Source organism: Aotus nancymaae, unplaced genomic scaffold (genome assembly GCF_030222135.1).
Source record: "Aotus nancymaae isolate 86718 unplaced genomic scaffold, 86718_ANA_hifiasm-v0.15.2.pri h1tg000028l, whole genome shotgun sequence".
NCBI classification, from domain to species: Eukaryota; Metazoa; Chordata; class Mammalia; order Primates; family Aotidae; genus Aotus; species Aotus nancymaae.
In genome coordinates this window covers 9,524,956-9,539,707 of record NW_026988441.1, presented here as the reverse complement: position 1 = coordinate 9,539,707, position 14,752 = coordinate 9,524,956, and the positions used below count along the sequence as shown (strand labels likewise).

Here is a 14,752-nt window from a genome sequence, read left to right as displayed (position 1 = left end):
ACACCCAGGGCCTCAACTTCCTGAGCCCTTGCCTCTCAGAGTACTAAATTCTCCCTGTACATTCCTGAGTTTACTCCGTGATCACCCTATCACTTAGGGACAGGTCGGGGATGTGAGTGTCGGTGGGGATCAGACGGATGGGGAGGGCGGGGGGTGGGCAGAGCCCTGGAAGAATACAGGCAGAAGCTAGCAAAAGCCCAGGGTGTGGGCAATATCCACTCTCCAGCCTCAGTTTCTCCACTCATAAGGAGGAGTCCTTCCCTGGGGTCAGCAAACTTCATTCAAAGAGAGACCTCTCCATCGCTGGAGACTCCTCTAGACAATGACAGCCTTCCTAGATACTTACCAGCCCTGACCTTGGCACAAGCAGAGCCCTGTCTTGGCAGCCATGGTTATTATTTTTAATTTCATTTCAGGCTATCATCAAATGTCCTTCAAGCCCAGACACTGGGAAGCACCCTTCTCTCATCAGATGCCTGCCTCCCCCATTCTGTTTTTAATCCCGCTGTTAGGACGCATGGGGGTGGAGAGAAGGGAGAGACAGAGGGAGGTGACTGGTCCTGCCCTCCCCCAGCCTCAAGGACAGACAGACACCTCCAGAATTAGCCTCTGTCCCTCCCTTATCTCCCACAATACCTCAGGTCAGACAGATGGGCGTGGAGGTGACATTTCGCACCTCAGGGTCAGAGCAAGGATCCCAGAGGCAGAAGGTTAGGCAGAAAATCTGGCAGAGGTGGATGGAATCCCGTCCCCCAGAGAGCTGCAGGAGGAGGCTGAATCCTGACCCCGAAAACTCTGCTGCCTGTGTGAGCTTCAAGCCTCAGTTTACCCCTTCCTCTCTGACTAATGGTTAAATGCCAGGCTATGTAAACTTCCCAGAATCCAACTGCCGCTTTCCAGAATTCTGCCCTGGGTTCTGGAACTACCTCTGCAAACCCAGCTGTTTCCCATCAATATAAGGCAATAGGGGAGCCCACCTCCGCCAGGGGGTGCCCTGGGGCGGATGTCCCTTCTCTGGTTAGGCAGGTCTGACGCCCAGGTTAATGACATGTTGGGGTTCGCTCAGCGGCACAGAGGAGGTTGGAGATCTGCCTCGGTTTTCTCTCCTCCCCCGCCCCCATCCCGGAGCCGGAATGTCGGGGGAGAGCCGGGACACAGCCTCCGGAGGGACCCTGGGTACCAGTCCTTCTCCACTTCAGGAACCCAGGCTCCACTATCCCTGCCCCACTCTTAATTCTGCTCAGAGACCTAGAAGATAGGTCAAGACAGCAGCTTGAGGGTGGCAGGGTGGTCACCCATTCCTGAGCCCCACCAGTCTGAGCCTCCCATTTCCGCCAAGACTCGGGGATTCGAACTCCTATACTACCCGAAAACTCGGCTTCCTAGAGCCCCCCAGTTCGAGGGACTCAAGAATCCCAGCTCCAGCGTCTCCCCGGGATGAAGAGGTCGAATCCCTCCATTCCAATAATTCAAGCATCCGAACCCGCTTTCTTCCCTCCAGAAAAACAGGCATCAGAGTTTCGTTCAAAGGATCCAGGCGAATGCGCACCCCAAATTCCGCCCTGGGACCTGGCGTCCGAGTCCCCTCCCAATTCTCCCAGGGACGCGGGTGTTGGACTCTTTCAGGGCCTCCGGTCCCCAGGAGGGTAAAACTCACGGATCCAGGGCAGATCCTGGCACCGGGGGGCTTCCTCCGGCTCGGGCTCCGGCTTTGGGGAGCGGAGAACGGGGCGGGGCAGAAGCCGGGAACAGGTTAGACGACGTGACTCGGGCTGGAGGGAGGCGGGTCCCTGAGGGGAGGGGAAGCCGAGGTTGCCTCGAGCACCTTGGGACTTGTAGTCCCGGAGGGGCAGGACGTAGACCGAGAAGATCCCATTTGGATTCACCCAGAGTCCATTTCACAGACAGGAAGGGCGAGGCCCAGAAGCCGAGAGCGACCTGGCCACGGAGATACAGAAGAGCCGAGACGCCTGCCTCGCTGTGGCTGCAGGAGACTGACTCCTGAGCTCTTGCCCCACCCCTTCAGGCGCAGTTTTCCCTTTCCTGATCAGTTTCCTCTCGGGTCTCTGAGCCGAATCTCCCCGTCGATAAAAAGTGCGGGTTGGATCTTTACAGGATCCCAGCAAAAGTTCAGTCTTAGTTTGGACTTCAATCCCCAGCAGCCTCCGCGACCGACGTCGGGCGAGTCTTCCCCTCCGGTCCTCTGGGAATTGTAGTCCCGGAGCCTGCAGGGGCTGCACCCGGTGTCTCTCGCCCACGCGAAGGAAACCGTCTAGAGATCCCGGGTAGGGGAAACATTTCCCCTTCCCCTTGACCCTCCCTCCGCTCTGGAAAGCCTCTCCCACCTGGGGAGAAGGGGTGGCCCAATTCCGGAGTAGGATCCTAAATCTTGGCAGAGGGGGCGGGAAGCAGCGCTGACACACCGGCCAGGAATGCAGTCGGGTCACCCTGTCTAGCCATCGTCCCAACCGCCGTGGCTCCAACCGCCGCCCCACGCAGGGCGGCCCCCGGGGGAAGGGGCGTGGGTGCTTCCCCCAAATCTGAGTCCACGTGCCGCTGTTTACACGCGCCCTGGGGCAGGGAGGAGTCGCCGATCAGGTCCCTTCCTGAAAGTCATCGAGGTTTCCCACGCACGAGACTAAACTCCTCAGGGCATCTACAAGTCCCATTTGATCCACAAGTGCTACCTCGTGCCCTACACTACCCCACGCGTGTCGGGCTCCCGGGTCCGAGGCTCCGCCCTCGAGAACCACAAGCTCCTCCCCCTGTGTTTCCCGCTCCCCCGGAGTCCAGAAGCCCCGCCCCGGGCTGGAACTTTTTGCCTTCCAGATGGATTGCTCCTATTTCTCCATTTTCCCGCTTCTCCCAGTCAAGTTTTGAATTTCTGAGGCATCTGGGCCTCCCCAGAAGGGATATAAAACAGAAAACACAGCCCTGCTAACTAGGATTCTTACCTGTCTCTTTAAGAATTTCAGACCAATCGACCTTCCTGTCTCTTTAAGGCTTCGGAAAAGCAGTGTGGCTGCCCCTTTAAGGAGGCGTTGCAATAAACCATATTGGACAGACGGTGGAGGGACCTGTCGGGACCTGACAGGCCTCGGACTCCAGAGAAACAGCGAATCAGCGGCTTTCAGGAATAAATTTCTCTGAAAAAGACTTCTTGCTCGCTTTTCTGCCCTGCACAAGTGGAAATTTTCCCAGTTTTTCCTGCAGAACGGAGGTCGAGCGATGCCTCCCCCCGCGGTCTCGCACCAGTTGGGCGCTCCCGGATGAGGCCCTACCCCTTTGGATCCACGTGGTCTGCAACAGTTTCGGAGCATCCCGGGCTGCCGGGTCGCCTGTGGTGTGGGTCCCGGGATGGAGGAGCCCCAGGCCGGTGGTGAGCGTGCAGGCTGACGGGGTGCGGAGGGTGCACTGGTGGGAGGAGAAAGGGGCGCCCGGGAGGGTTCGGGTGGAAAAAGAGGCGTCTCCTGGAAGCAGGGCTTTCGGAGAGCCTGCATCTCCCAGTGGGCGAACGGCAGTTCGGACAGAGAGAAGGTATCTTACGGGGGGGCTACCGGTAGAGAGTCAGGCGCCCCCTGGGGTCGGATCGGTAGAGTTGAGGTCGCCCCGGGGGACAGATGGGCAGAGAAGAGAAACTGGGTTGAGGGGATTGGAGCGCTCACGAGGTTAAGACCAGTGGACCCACAGGTGCGCCCTGCAAGATTAGACCAACAAGGAGGTGTCAGATCCCCATTTCCCCTTCTGCTGCAGGTGCTGCTCGGTTCTCTTGTCCCCCCAACTTTACCGCGACGCCCCCAGCCTCAGAGTCCCCTCGTTTCTCTTTGGAGGCGCTGACGGGTCCAGATACGGAGCTGTGGCTTATTCAGGCCCCTGCAGACTTTGCCCCAGACTGGTGAGTGGTCTTGTTGCCGGAAAAGAGGGTCCTGATACAGCCTACAAGAGCGGGTTCTTGAATTTGTCACAGGAAAAAATTCGAGACGAGTCACAGAGCACAGTGAAAGCAAGTTCATTGGAAATTACTCCTTTACAGAGTAGGGTGTCCCCAAAAAGCAGAAGAAACCTACAGCCCTTTGTTAGTGTCTCTACCTATAAGAAACTATAATTAAACTTGGGAGTGTGCAGATAAGCTCACTAAAGGTAGGGGCTATTGGTGTTATCCATGATCATTAATCCTGCAACCTAAGCTTGCTCATTTGTTATCTTTAAGTAACGTGGGCTGCATTCTTAGGACATTTGGACATTCTGCAGGTTTGGTGGGATATGTCCTATATGGCCATAAATATTCTGTAACTATAATTGGTGGTCAGTTTGGGATGTGGTTATTTTCAGGCCATAAGCATGAACCTTGTAAGTGCCTAGCTACTCACTTTAAGATAGAGTCATTCTAGTCATGTTTTATTAAAAACCAGAGGCTGGTCGGGCACAGTGGCTCATGCCTGTAATCTCAGCACTTTGGGAGGCTGAGGCAGGTGGATCACTCGAGGTCAGGAGTTTAAGACCAGCCTGGCCAATGTGGTAAAATCCTGTGTCTATTAAAAATACAAAAATTAGCCAGGTGTGGTGGCAGGAGCCTATAATCCCAGCTGCTTGGGACGCTGGGGCAGGAGAATGGCTTGGACCCAGGAGGTGGAGGTTGCAGTGAGCTGAGATCGTGCCATTGCACTCCAGCCTGGGTGACAGAGCAAGATTCTGTCTCAAAACAAAACAAAAAAAGAACAAAAAATTTGCCTCTCCTCTTCCACCTAAGCCTCTTTCCTCCCTGATTCTCTCTGTAGCTTCAATGGGCGGCATGTGCCTCTCTCTGGCTCCCAGATCGTCAAGGGCAAGTTGGCAGGCAAGCGGCACCGCTATCGCGTCCTCAGCAGCTGTCCCCAGGCTGGAGAAGCAACCTTGCTGGCCCCCTCAACAGAGGCAGGAGGTGAACTCACCTGTGCCCCAGCCCCCCAGGGCAGCCTAAGGATCCTTGAGGGTCCCCAGCAATCCCTGTCAGGGAGCCCTCTGCAGCCCATTCCAGCCAGTCCCCCACCACAGATTCCCCCTGGCCTGAGGCCTCGGTTTTGTGCCTTTGGGGGCAACCCACCAGTCACAGGGCCTAGGTCAGCCTTGGTCCCCAGTTCGCTCACCTCTGGGAGGAAGAAAAAGGAGATGCAGGTGACAGAGGCCCCAGTCACTCAGGAGGCAGTGAATGGGCATGGGACCCTGGAGGTGGACATGGCTTTGGGGTCCCCAGAAATGGATGTGCGGAAGAAGAAGAAGAAAAAAAACCATCAACTGGAAGAACCAGAGGTGGCAGGGCCTGTGGAGACAGAGCCCACAGCAGAGACATCGGAGCCTCTGGGAGTGCTGTGCCCATCTACCACCAAGAAGAGGAAGAAGAAGCCCAAAGGGACAGAAACCTTTGAGCCAGAAGAAAAGACAGCAGAGCTGGAATGGATTAACACTGAGCCTCTGGAAGAGACAGCCCTGTCCCCGACCAAAAAGAGAAAGAGGCAAAAGGGGACGGAAGGAATGGAGCCAGAGGAGGGGGTGACAGTTGACTCTCAGCTGCAGGTGAAGGTAGAGCCACTGGAGGAGGCCGTCCCTCTGCCACCTACAAAGAAGAGGAAGAGAGAAAAGGGACAGACTACAATAATGGAGCCGGGGATGGAGGCGACGGAGCCAGCGGAGCCAGAGATGAGCCCTCTGAAGCTCCCAGGGGGGATGACGGAGCCTCAACAGCCAGATGGAGCTGAGCCTCAGGCCCAGACAGCTCTGGCAGCTCCCAAGAAGAAGAGGAAGAAAGAACAACAGCAAAATGCCACAGTGGAGCCAGAGCCAGAGGTGGTGGAGCCTGCGCTGCCGGATGAGCCTCAGGCAGCTCCCACATCCAGCAAGAAGAAGAAGAAGAAGAAAGAGAGAGGTCACACAATCACTGAGCCGAGGACTGAGCTGATTGAGCCACCGGAGCCTGAGCTGCCAGGGGAGGGAGAGCCTGAGGCCAGGGCAGCTCTGGAATCCACCAAGAAGAGGAAGAAGCGGAGTCGGGAAAGCCACGTGCCAGAGACAGTGCCCCAGGAGGAGATGCCAGGGCCACCGCTGAACTCAGAGTCTGGGGAGGAGGCTCCTGCAGGCCGGGACAAGAAGCGGAAGAAGCAGCAGCCGCAGCCTGTGTAGTCCCCCCTAGGGAAACTGAAGAACTAAAGAAATCTGAAGATGCCCACCTGGGACACGAGAAGGTGACAGCCCAAGAACCCCACCCCAGAGATGGCACCAGCACAGCCAGCAGGAGCCTGGCCTGGGAAGACGCTTTATTATTACACTGGGGTCTCCTCCGCAGCTGCAGTCATCGGGGCACTTTCAAGAAGGGCTCGTGCAGGACATCAAACAGCCTCCGGGCCTGGGTGGGAGGGAGAAAGAAACGAGGAACCTGTCATTAAAGGTTTCTTGGCTGAATCCAGAGTGGGGCTGTGGTTCTTTTATCTTCCCCATACCCTCAAGCATTTATCCATTGAGTTACAAACAATCCAGTTACACTCTTTTCAGTTATTTATTTTTTCTGAGTCAGAGTCTCGCTCTGTCACCCAGGCTGGAGTGCAGTGGTGTGACCTCAGCTCACTGCAACCTCTGCCTCCTAGGTTCAAATGATTCTTCCACCTCAGCCTCCCGAGTAGTAGGACTACAGGCGTGCACCACCACTAATTTTTGTATTTTTAGTAGAGATGGGATTTCATCGTATTGGCCAGGCTGATCTCAAACTCCTGACTTCATGATCTGCCTGCCTTGGCCTCCCAAAGTGCTGGGATTACAGGTGTGAGCCGCCGCACCTAGCCAAGTTATCTTAAAATGTAGTTATTGATTATGGTCACCTACTTGGTTGTGCTATGAAATAGTATGTCTTATTCATTTTTTTGTGGTACCCATTAACCTTCCCACCTCCCTGCTAGCCCTTCACTACCCCCCGCAGCCTCCAGGAACCATCCTACTCTAGCTCCATGAGTTCAGTTGTTTTGATTGTCAGATACACAACTAAGTGAGAACATGTGATGTTTGTCTTTCTGTGCCTGGCTTATTTCACTTAACATAATAATCTCCAGTTCATTATGTTGCAAATGACAGGATCTCATTTCTTTTTTTTTTTTAAATGGGTCTCGCTCTGTCACCCAGGCTGGAGTGTACTGGCGCAATCTTGGCTCACTGTAACCTCTGCCTCCCGGGTTCAAGTGATTCTCCTGCCTCAGCCTCCCAAGTAGCTTGGATTACAGGCACCCACCACCAGGCCCAGCTAATTTTTGTATTTTTAGTAGAGATGGGGTTTCACCATGTTGACCAGTATGGTCTCGATCTCTTGACCTTGTGATCCACCCTCCCTGGCCTCCCAAAGTGCTGGGATTACAGGCGTGAGCCACTGCGCCCGGTCCTCGCTTTTTTTTTTTTTTTTGAGACAGAGTCTCACTCTTGTTGCCCAGGCTGGAATGCAGTGGTGTGATCTCGGCTCACTGCAACCTCCATCTCCCGGGTTCAAGTGATTCTCCTGCCTCAGCCTCCCGAGTAGCTGGGATTATAGGCATGTGCCACCAGGCCCAGCTAATTTTTTGTATTTTTAGTAGAGACAGGGTTTCACCATGTTGGCCAAGCTAGTCTTGAACTCTTGACCTCAGGTGATCCACCTGCCTCAGGCTCCCAACAAGCTGGGATTACAGACGTGAGCCACCGCGCCCGGCCTAGAAGCTTTGTAACTTGATGTGGTCCCATTTGTCCATTTTTGCTTTGGTTGCCTGTGCTTCTGGGGCATTACTCAAGAAATCTCTGCCCAGTTCACTGTCCTGGAGAGCTTCCCCAGTGTTTTCTTGTAGAAGTTTCATGGTTTGAGGCCTTAAATTTAAGTCTTTAATCCATTTTGGTTTGATTTTTGTATACGGTGAAAGATGGGGGGGTCTAGTTTCATTCTTCTGCATTGGACGGCTTCTGCTTTGAGACAGGGTTACTCTGTCACCCTGGCTGGAGTGTAGTAATGTGATTATAGCTCACTGCAGCCTCAACCTCCTGGGCTCAAGTGATCCTCCTACCTCAGCCTCCCCAGTAGCTGAGAGTACAGGCACGTAGCAAGTGCATGGCACCATGCCCAGCTAGTCTCCAACTTCTGGCCTCAAGCAATCCTCCCGCCTCAGCCTCCCAAAGTGTTGGGATTACAGGTATAAGCCACAGTGCCTAGCCTTTGGTTCTTTTTTCATCTTAAAACTCTGGGGTCTCAGGTTGTTTATTTGGGGCTCCCTCCTTCCCCCAACTCCTTGGGTTCTTTCCCAGAGCTCTTACCTTCTGAGGGCCCAGGCCTGGGCATAACGCCAGATCTTCTCTCGATGCAGCGATGAGCTGTTCCAGAGACTGGAAGGTGAAAGCCAGGGGTCAGAGCAGCTGAGCACAAAAGCCTCCCCTAGCCAGGCGCAGTGGCTCGCGCCTGTAATCCCAGCACTTTGGGAGGCTGAGGCGGGTAGATCATGAGGTCAGGAGTTCGAGACCAGCCTGACCAACATACTGAAACCCCATCTCTGCTAAAAATACAAAAATTAGCCAGGCATGTTGGCGTGCGCCTGTAGTCCCAGCTACTTGGGAGGGTGAGGCAGGACAATCGCTTGAACCTGGGAGGCGGTGGTTGCAGTGAGCCGAGATCACACCACTGCACTCCAGCCTGGGCAACAGAGCGAGACTCCATCTTAAAAAAAAAGTCTCCCCTATCCCACCTGACGAGGGGCCTCAGATATTCCCCAGGGGAGGTGAAAGCCTGTGGGAGGGCAGGACGGGCCAAGGCGTGGGCAGGGAGATGGGAGAAAATGGAAGAGAAGCTTCCTAGAAAAGGCAAGGGGACAGAAATGCCTGTGGAGCAGGGGAGCCATTCCTTACCCCAAATGTGGTCAGGAGGGTCTGGCTGTCCGTTTTGTTGACTGACTTCACGGTGGTCAGACATTCAGTCACCTGGAAGGGGAGGGGGCAGGAGTGTCTCAGGAGAGGAAAGGCCGGTGAGACTGAGCCTGTGAGGGCAGGGCTGGGTCACAGCTGTGTCCCCAGACTGTCGGGTATGCAGGAGGCACTCAATAAATGCTTTTTTCCCCAACTGATTAAAAAGTCATCTCAGGCTGGGCACGGTGGCTCATGCCTAATAATCCCAGCACTTTAGGAGGCAGAGGCGGGAGGATCACCTGAAGTCAGGAGTTCGAGACCAGCCTGGCCAATATGGTGAAACCCCATCTCTACTAAAACTACAAAACAATTAGCCAGGCATGGTGGTGTCCCCTTGTAGTCCCAGCTACTTAGGAGGCTGAAGCAGGAGAATCACTTGAACCTGGGAGGCGGAGGTTGTGCTGAACGGAGATCATGCCACTGTACTCCAGCCTGGGTGACAGAGCAAGACTCTGTCTCATTTAAAAAAAAAAAAAAAAAGGCCGGGCTCGGTGGTTAGTGCCTGTAATCCCAGCATTTTGGGAGGCCGAGGCAGGTGGACCATGTGGATCATGAGGTTGAGATCCAGACCATCCTGGCCAACATGGTGAGACTCCATCTCTACAAAAAATATACAAAAATCGGCCAGGCACAGTGGCTCACGCCTGTAATCCCAGCACTCTCGGAGGCCGAGGCAGGCAGATCACAAGGTCAGGAGTTCAAGACCAGCTTGACCAACATGGTGAAACCCTGTCTCTACTAAAAATACAAAAATTAGCCGGGCGCAGTGGCTCACGCCTGTAATTCCAGCACTTTGGGAGGCTGAGGCAGGTGGATCACGAGGTCAAGGGATCGAGACCATCCTGGTCAACATGGTGAAACCCCGTCTCTACTAAAAATACAAAAAATTATCTGGGCAGGGTGGCATGTGCCTGTAATCACAGCTACTCAGGAGGCTGAGGCAGGAGAATTGCCTGAACCCAGGAGGCGGAGGTTGCGGTGAGCTGAGATCGCGCCATTGCACTCCAGCCTGGGTAACAAGAGCGAAACTCTGTCTCAAAAAAAAAAAAAAAAAAAAAATTTGCTGGGCGTGGTGGTGCACACTTGTAGTCCCAGCTACTCAGGAGGCTGAGGCAGGAGAACTGCTTTAACACGGGAGGTGGAGATTTCAGTGAGCTGAGATCGCGCCACTGCACTCCAGTCTGGAGATAGAGCAAGATTCTGTCTCAAAAATAAAAAATAAAAAGAAGGGACAAGTGCTTGAAGGAGCGAGCTAGGCCTGGGAGAAGTGAAGGATGAAGTGGGGGCCACGGGGCTTCTGAGCCAGATGGGTCTTTGTTGAGCCTGGTGAGAAGCTTGGGCTTTCCCTCAGGGCACTGGGGAGCCATGGAGGGCTTTGAGCTGGGGAGGGTAGCAGGAGATTTGTGCTCAGGAAAGCCCCTCTAGCTGCAGCTTGGGTAGGATGGGGCAGGGGAGAAGAGGCCTGGGGAGGAATGGGCAGTGCCTTAAGATTGGAACTGAAGCTCAGCCAGCCGGGAGCTGTGGGGAGGCCCAGGCAGGGATGGGAGGTGAGCTGGCCTCACCCGGGAGACGAAGTCCTGCTCTAGCTTCTCCATCAGGAGGTCCGCTGGTTTCTGCTCATAGGCCTTGTAGGTTTCCAGGTACCGCCCAGCTTCCTCAGGGCTGGGTAACAGGACACAGGACAGCCGGGAGGTAAGTTACCGGATTTTAGATTTGCCTCATTGTGGTCAGTCGTAAGAACTACCGATGCTATAAATCAAGTTTCCAGCCTAGCCCCCTGCCAAATGCAACCTGATCGTAACCCCTGCTGGGCACTTCTTGGCAGCTTTTTTGGCTAAGGGCCAGCTCTTGGGAGCCTGACCTCACTTCTGCCTGGGTGACCCTGAGCCAGCAGTTTGCTCTCTGGGCCTCAGTTTCCTCACTGTAAAGTGGGGTGGCCAGGCATAGTGGCTCATGCTTGTAATCCCAGCACTTTGGGAGGCTGAGGCAGGAGGATCACTTGAGCTCAGGAGTTGGAGACCAGCCGGGACAACATAGCAAGATATTGTCTCTACAAAAAATTAAAAATTGCCAGGCGGTGGTTCACTCTTGTAATCCCCCAGCACTTTGGGAGGCCGAGGCGGGCGGATCACCTGAGATCAGGAGTTTGAGGCCAGCCTGACGAACATGGAGAAACCCTGTCTCTACTAAAAATACAAAATTAACCAGGCCTGGTGGCGCATGCCTGTAATCCCAGCTACTTGGGAGGCTGAGGCAGGAGAATCGCTGGGAGGCGGAGGTTGCGGTGAGCTGAGATCGCGCCATTGCACTCCAGCCTGGGCAACAAGAGCAAAACTCCGTCTCAAAAAAAAAATTAAAAATTAGCCAGGTGTGGTGTCTCGAACCTTTAGTCTCAGCTGCTTGGGAGGCTGTGGCAGGAGGATTGCCTGAGCCTAGTAAGTTGAGGCTTCAGTAACCTGTGATGGTGCCACTGCACTCCAGCCTCGGCAACAGAGGAAGACCCTGTCTCAAAAAAATAATAAAGTGGGGAGGATGGTATGATTGTGAAGATCAGAGAATACTCTGCAGTGCTCTGTAAGTGCTCAAAGCTGTGCCTGGCACTGCTGAAGAATGTTAGCTATTTTGGAAGGGAAGTCAGCACACAGAGAGTGTGTACTGGGTTTCACAAGAGGAAAACCAGTACCACTGCTTCTTTTCCCACTGCAGCAAGAAGCCAACCCCATGAAATGTTCAGCTTTCGGCCGGGCGTGGTGGCTCATGCATGTAATCCCAGCACTTTGGAAGGCCGAGGCAGGAGGATCACCTGAGTTCAGGAGTTTGAGACCAGCCTGGTCTACATGGCGAAACCCCATCTCTACTAAAAATACAAAGAATTAGCTGGGCATGGTGGTGGACACCTGTAATTCCACCTACTTGGGAGGCTGAGGCAGGAGAATCACTTGAACCCTGGAGGCAGGGCCAAGATCGCACCACTGCACTCCAGCCTGGGGGACAGAGTGAGACTCTGTATCAAAAAAAAAGATATTAAGACTTTGTTTTACAGATGAGGAAACTGAAGGCCAGAGAGAGGCAGTCCCTGCAATAGGCCCACACAGGAAGGAGGAGGGAAGGGCTGGGCAGGCTGGGATGGGGGAGTAGGGACCAATCCCAGGTAGAGCCTGAATCAGGCGGGGAAGCCCCCATCTCACCTCCAGGCGAGGATCAGCGTGCAGTCGGCCAGGATGCACATCTTAGCCAGCTCCTTGAGGGCCTGCTGTGGATCTTTCTGGAGGAGAAAATCAGAATTAGAAAACTAAAAGCCGGCTGGGCGTGGTGGCTCACGCCTGTAATCCAAGCACTTTGGAGGCCAAGGCGGGCGGATCACCTGAGGTTGGGAGTTCAAGACCACCCTGACCAATATGGTGAAACCCCGTCTTTAAAAATTAAAAAAAAAGAGTAATACGAAAAAAAAAAAAGAAACCTAAAAGCCAGGAATTACAAAAATTAGCCGGGCGTGGTGGCAGGCGCCTGTAATCCCAGCTACTCAGGAGGCTGAGGCAGGAGAATCACTTAAACCTGGGAGGCGGAGGTTGCAGTGAACTGAGATCGCACAACTGCACTCTAGCCTGGGCGACAGAGGGAGATTCTGTCTCAAAAATAAATAAATAAATAAAGGAATTACAAAAGCCTGAAAACATAGTAGCTCAGGATGCCAAAGAGCCTTTCACCCAGTTGTCACTCTCAAGCTCCTACTGGGTGCCCAGCCTGTGCTGGGCAGTGCCAGCACCCAGCAGTGGCTGAGACAGCCCTGACTCTGCCCTCCCGGGGCACACAGTCTGATGAGCAGGACAGACCTCTCCCCAGACATTAATGACCTGGAATGGCCAGGGCTGAGATGTGGGAGCCAGAGGAGGGCCTGAGCCTGCCTGGGGGATCAGGGAGGGCTTCTTGGAGGAGGGGACATCTGAGCTGAGACCAAAGGAGGAGGAGGAGGAGGAAAGGGTGAAAAGAAGAGCAGAAAAGGGAATTCCAGACGTAGAGAACAGCTTGGGCAAAGGATGGGAGGGGAAAGAGGGCTTGGGGAAATACAGTGCTCTCCATATGGGAGAGAGGATGTGAAATTCCATGACAAGCACAGAATCTTAGAGATGGGCCTGGAGAAATGGGTAGAGGTCAGGGGTCACACAGTGCCCCATGGGTCATGGAGGAGAGCAGAACTTTCTCCTAGGGTTCTTAGGAGCCATGAAAATTTTAGCATTTTTTTTTTCTTTTTGAGACGGAGTCTCACTGTTGCCCAGGCTGGAGTGCAATGGTGCAATCTGGGCTCACTGCCACCTCTGCCTCCTGGGTTCAAGCAACTCTCCTGCCTCAGCCTCTCAAGTAGCTAGGACTGCAGGCACACACCACCACACCCAGCTAAATTTTGTATTTTTAGTAGAGATGGGGTTTCTCCATGTTGGCCAGACTGGTCTCGAACTCCTGATCTCAGGTGATCTGCCCACCTTGACCTCCCAAAGTGCTGGGATTACAGGCGTGAACCACAGCACCCAGCTGAATTTTTTTTTTTTTTTTTTTTAATTTTTAGAGACAGGGTCTTGCTATGTTACCCATTCTGATCTTGAACTCCTGGCCTCAAGCAATCCTCTTCCATGGGGTCGGGTGAAGTGGCTCACCCAACCTGAGGCAGGAGGATCACTTGAGGCCAAGAGTTCAAGACTAGCCTGAGCAACATAGTGAAGACCCCGTGTCTACAAAATACAAAAAATAGCTGGATATGGTGGTGTGTACCTATAGTCCCAGCTACTTAGGAGACTGAGACAGGAGGATCACTTGAGCCCAGAAGCTCAAGACTGCACTGAGCTATGTCTGGGCCACTGTGCTCCCGCCTGGGCAACAAAGCAAGACCCTGTGTCAAAAAAAAAAGAGAGGCCAGGTGCAGTGGCTCACTGCTGTAATCCCAGCATTTTGGAAGGCAGAGGTGGGTAGATCACTTAAGGTCAGGAGTTTGAGACCAGCATGGCCAAAATGGTAAAACCCTGTCTCTACTAAAAATTCAAAAATTGGCCAGGCGCTGTGGCTCATACCTGCAATCCCAGAACTTTTGGAGGCCCTCGGGAACCGAAGAGGGCGGATTACCTGAGGTCAGGAGTTGGAGACCAGCTTGGCCAGCATGATGAAACCCTATCTCTACTAAAAATACAAAAATTTATCTGGGCATGGTGGTGCACGCCTGTAATCCCAGCTACTCGGGAGGCTGAGGCAGGAGAATCACTTGAGCCCAGGAGGCAGAGGTTGCAGTGAGACTGCGCTACTGCACTCCGGCCTGGGCGATAGAGTGAGACTCTGTTTCATTGAATAAATAAATAAATAATATAAAATATAGTCAGGGGTTGGTGTTGTGTACCTGTAATCCCAGTTACTCAGGAGGCTGAGGCAGGAGGATGGTTTGAACCAAGGAGGCGGAGGTTGCAGTGTGCCAAGATGGAGCCATGGCACTCCAGCCTGGGTGACAGAGTAAGACTCTGTCTTAGAAAAAAAAAAAAAAAAAAAAAAGAGAGAGAGAGAGAGATGGCCAGGGCGATGGCTCACGCCTGTAATTCCAGCACTTTGAGAGGCTGAGGCAGGTGGATCACCTGAGGTCGGGAGTTCAAGACCAGCCTGGCCAACATAGTGAAACCCCATCTCTACTAAAAATAGAAAAAATAGCTAGGTGTGGTCACACACACTTGTAATTCCAGCTACTTGGGAGGCTGGGGCAGGAGAATTGCTAGAACCTGGGAGGCAGAGGTTGCAGTGAGCCAAAATCTCACCATTGCACTCCAGCCTGGGTGACAAG

General features: G+C 53.7%; 2 protein-coding genes across 9 annotated transcripts in view; one reads left to right on the top strand and one right to left on the bottom strand.

Annotated features, from left to right (window-relative positions):
* The first annotated feature begins 2,947 nt into the window (after positions 1-2,947).
* POLR1G (RNA polymerase I subunit G) lies at positions 2,948-6,496 on the top strand. The gene is made up of 3 exons (XM_012446592.3): positions 2,948-3,379; positions 3,754-3,895; positions 4,779-6,496. Exons 1-3 carry the CDS (start codon positions 3,358-3,360, stop codon positions 6,154-6,156), a joined length of 1,542 nt encoding a protein of 513 aa, XP_012302015.2. The 5' UTR covers positions 2,948-3,357; the 3' UTR covers positions 6,157-6,496.
* Positions 6,261-14,752, bottom strand: part of ERCC1 (ERCC excision repair 1, endonuclease non-catalytic subunit) — a 66,950-nt gene continuing 58,458 nt past the window's right edge. For 6 of the 8 annotated variants that reach the window (XM_064381167.1, XM_064381166.1, XM_064381162.1 and 3 more), the window contains 4 exons: positions 12,126-12,202; positions 10,500-10,599; positions 8,881-8,952; positions 8,215-8,364 (listed from right to left, as the gene is read on the bottom strand). In XM_064381167.1, coding sequence (XP_064237237.1) covers positions 8,215-8,364; positions 8,881-8,952; positions 10,500-10,599; positions 12,126-12,202 — 399 coding nt within the window. Of the gene's footprint in view, positions 6,380-8,214; positions 8,365-8,880; positions 8,953-10,499; positions 10,600-12,125; positions 12,203-14,752 lie in introns of those variants that run through there. The other 2 variants (XM_064381170.1, XM_064381164.1) reach the window with 1 other exon arrangement.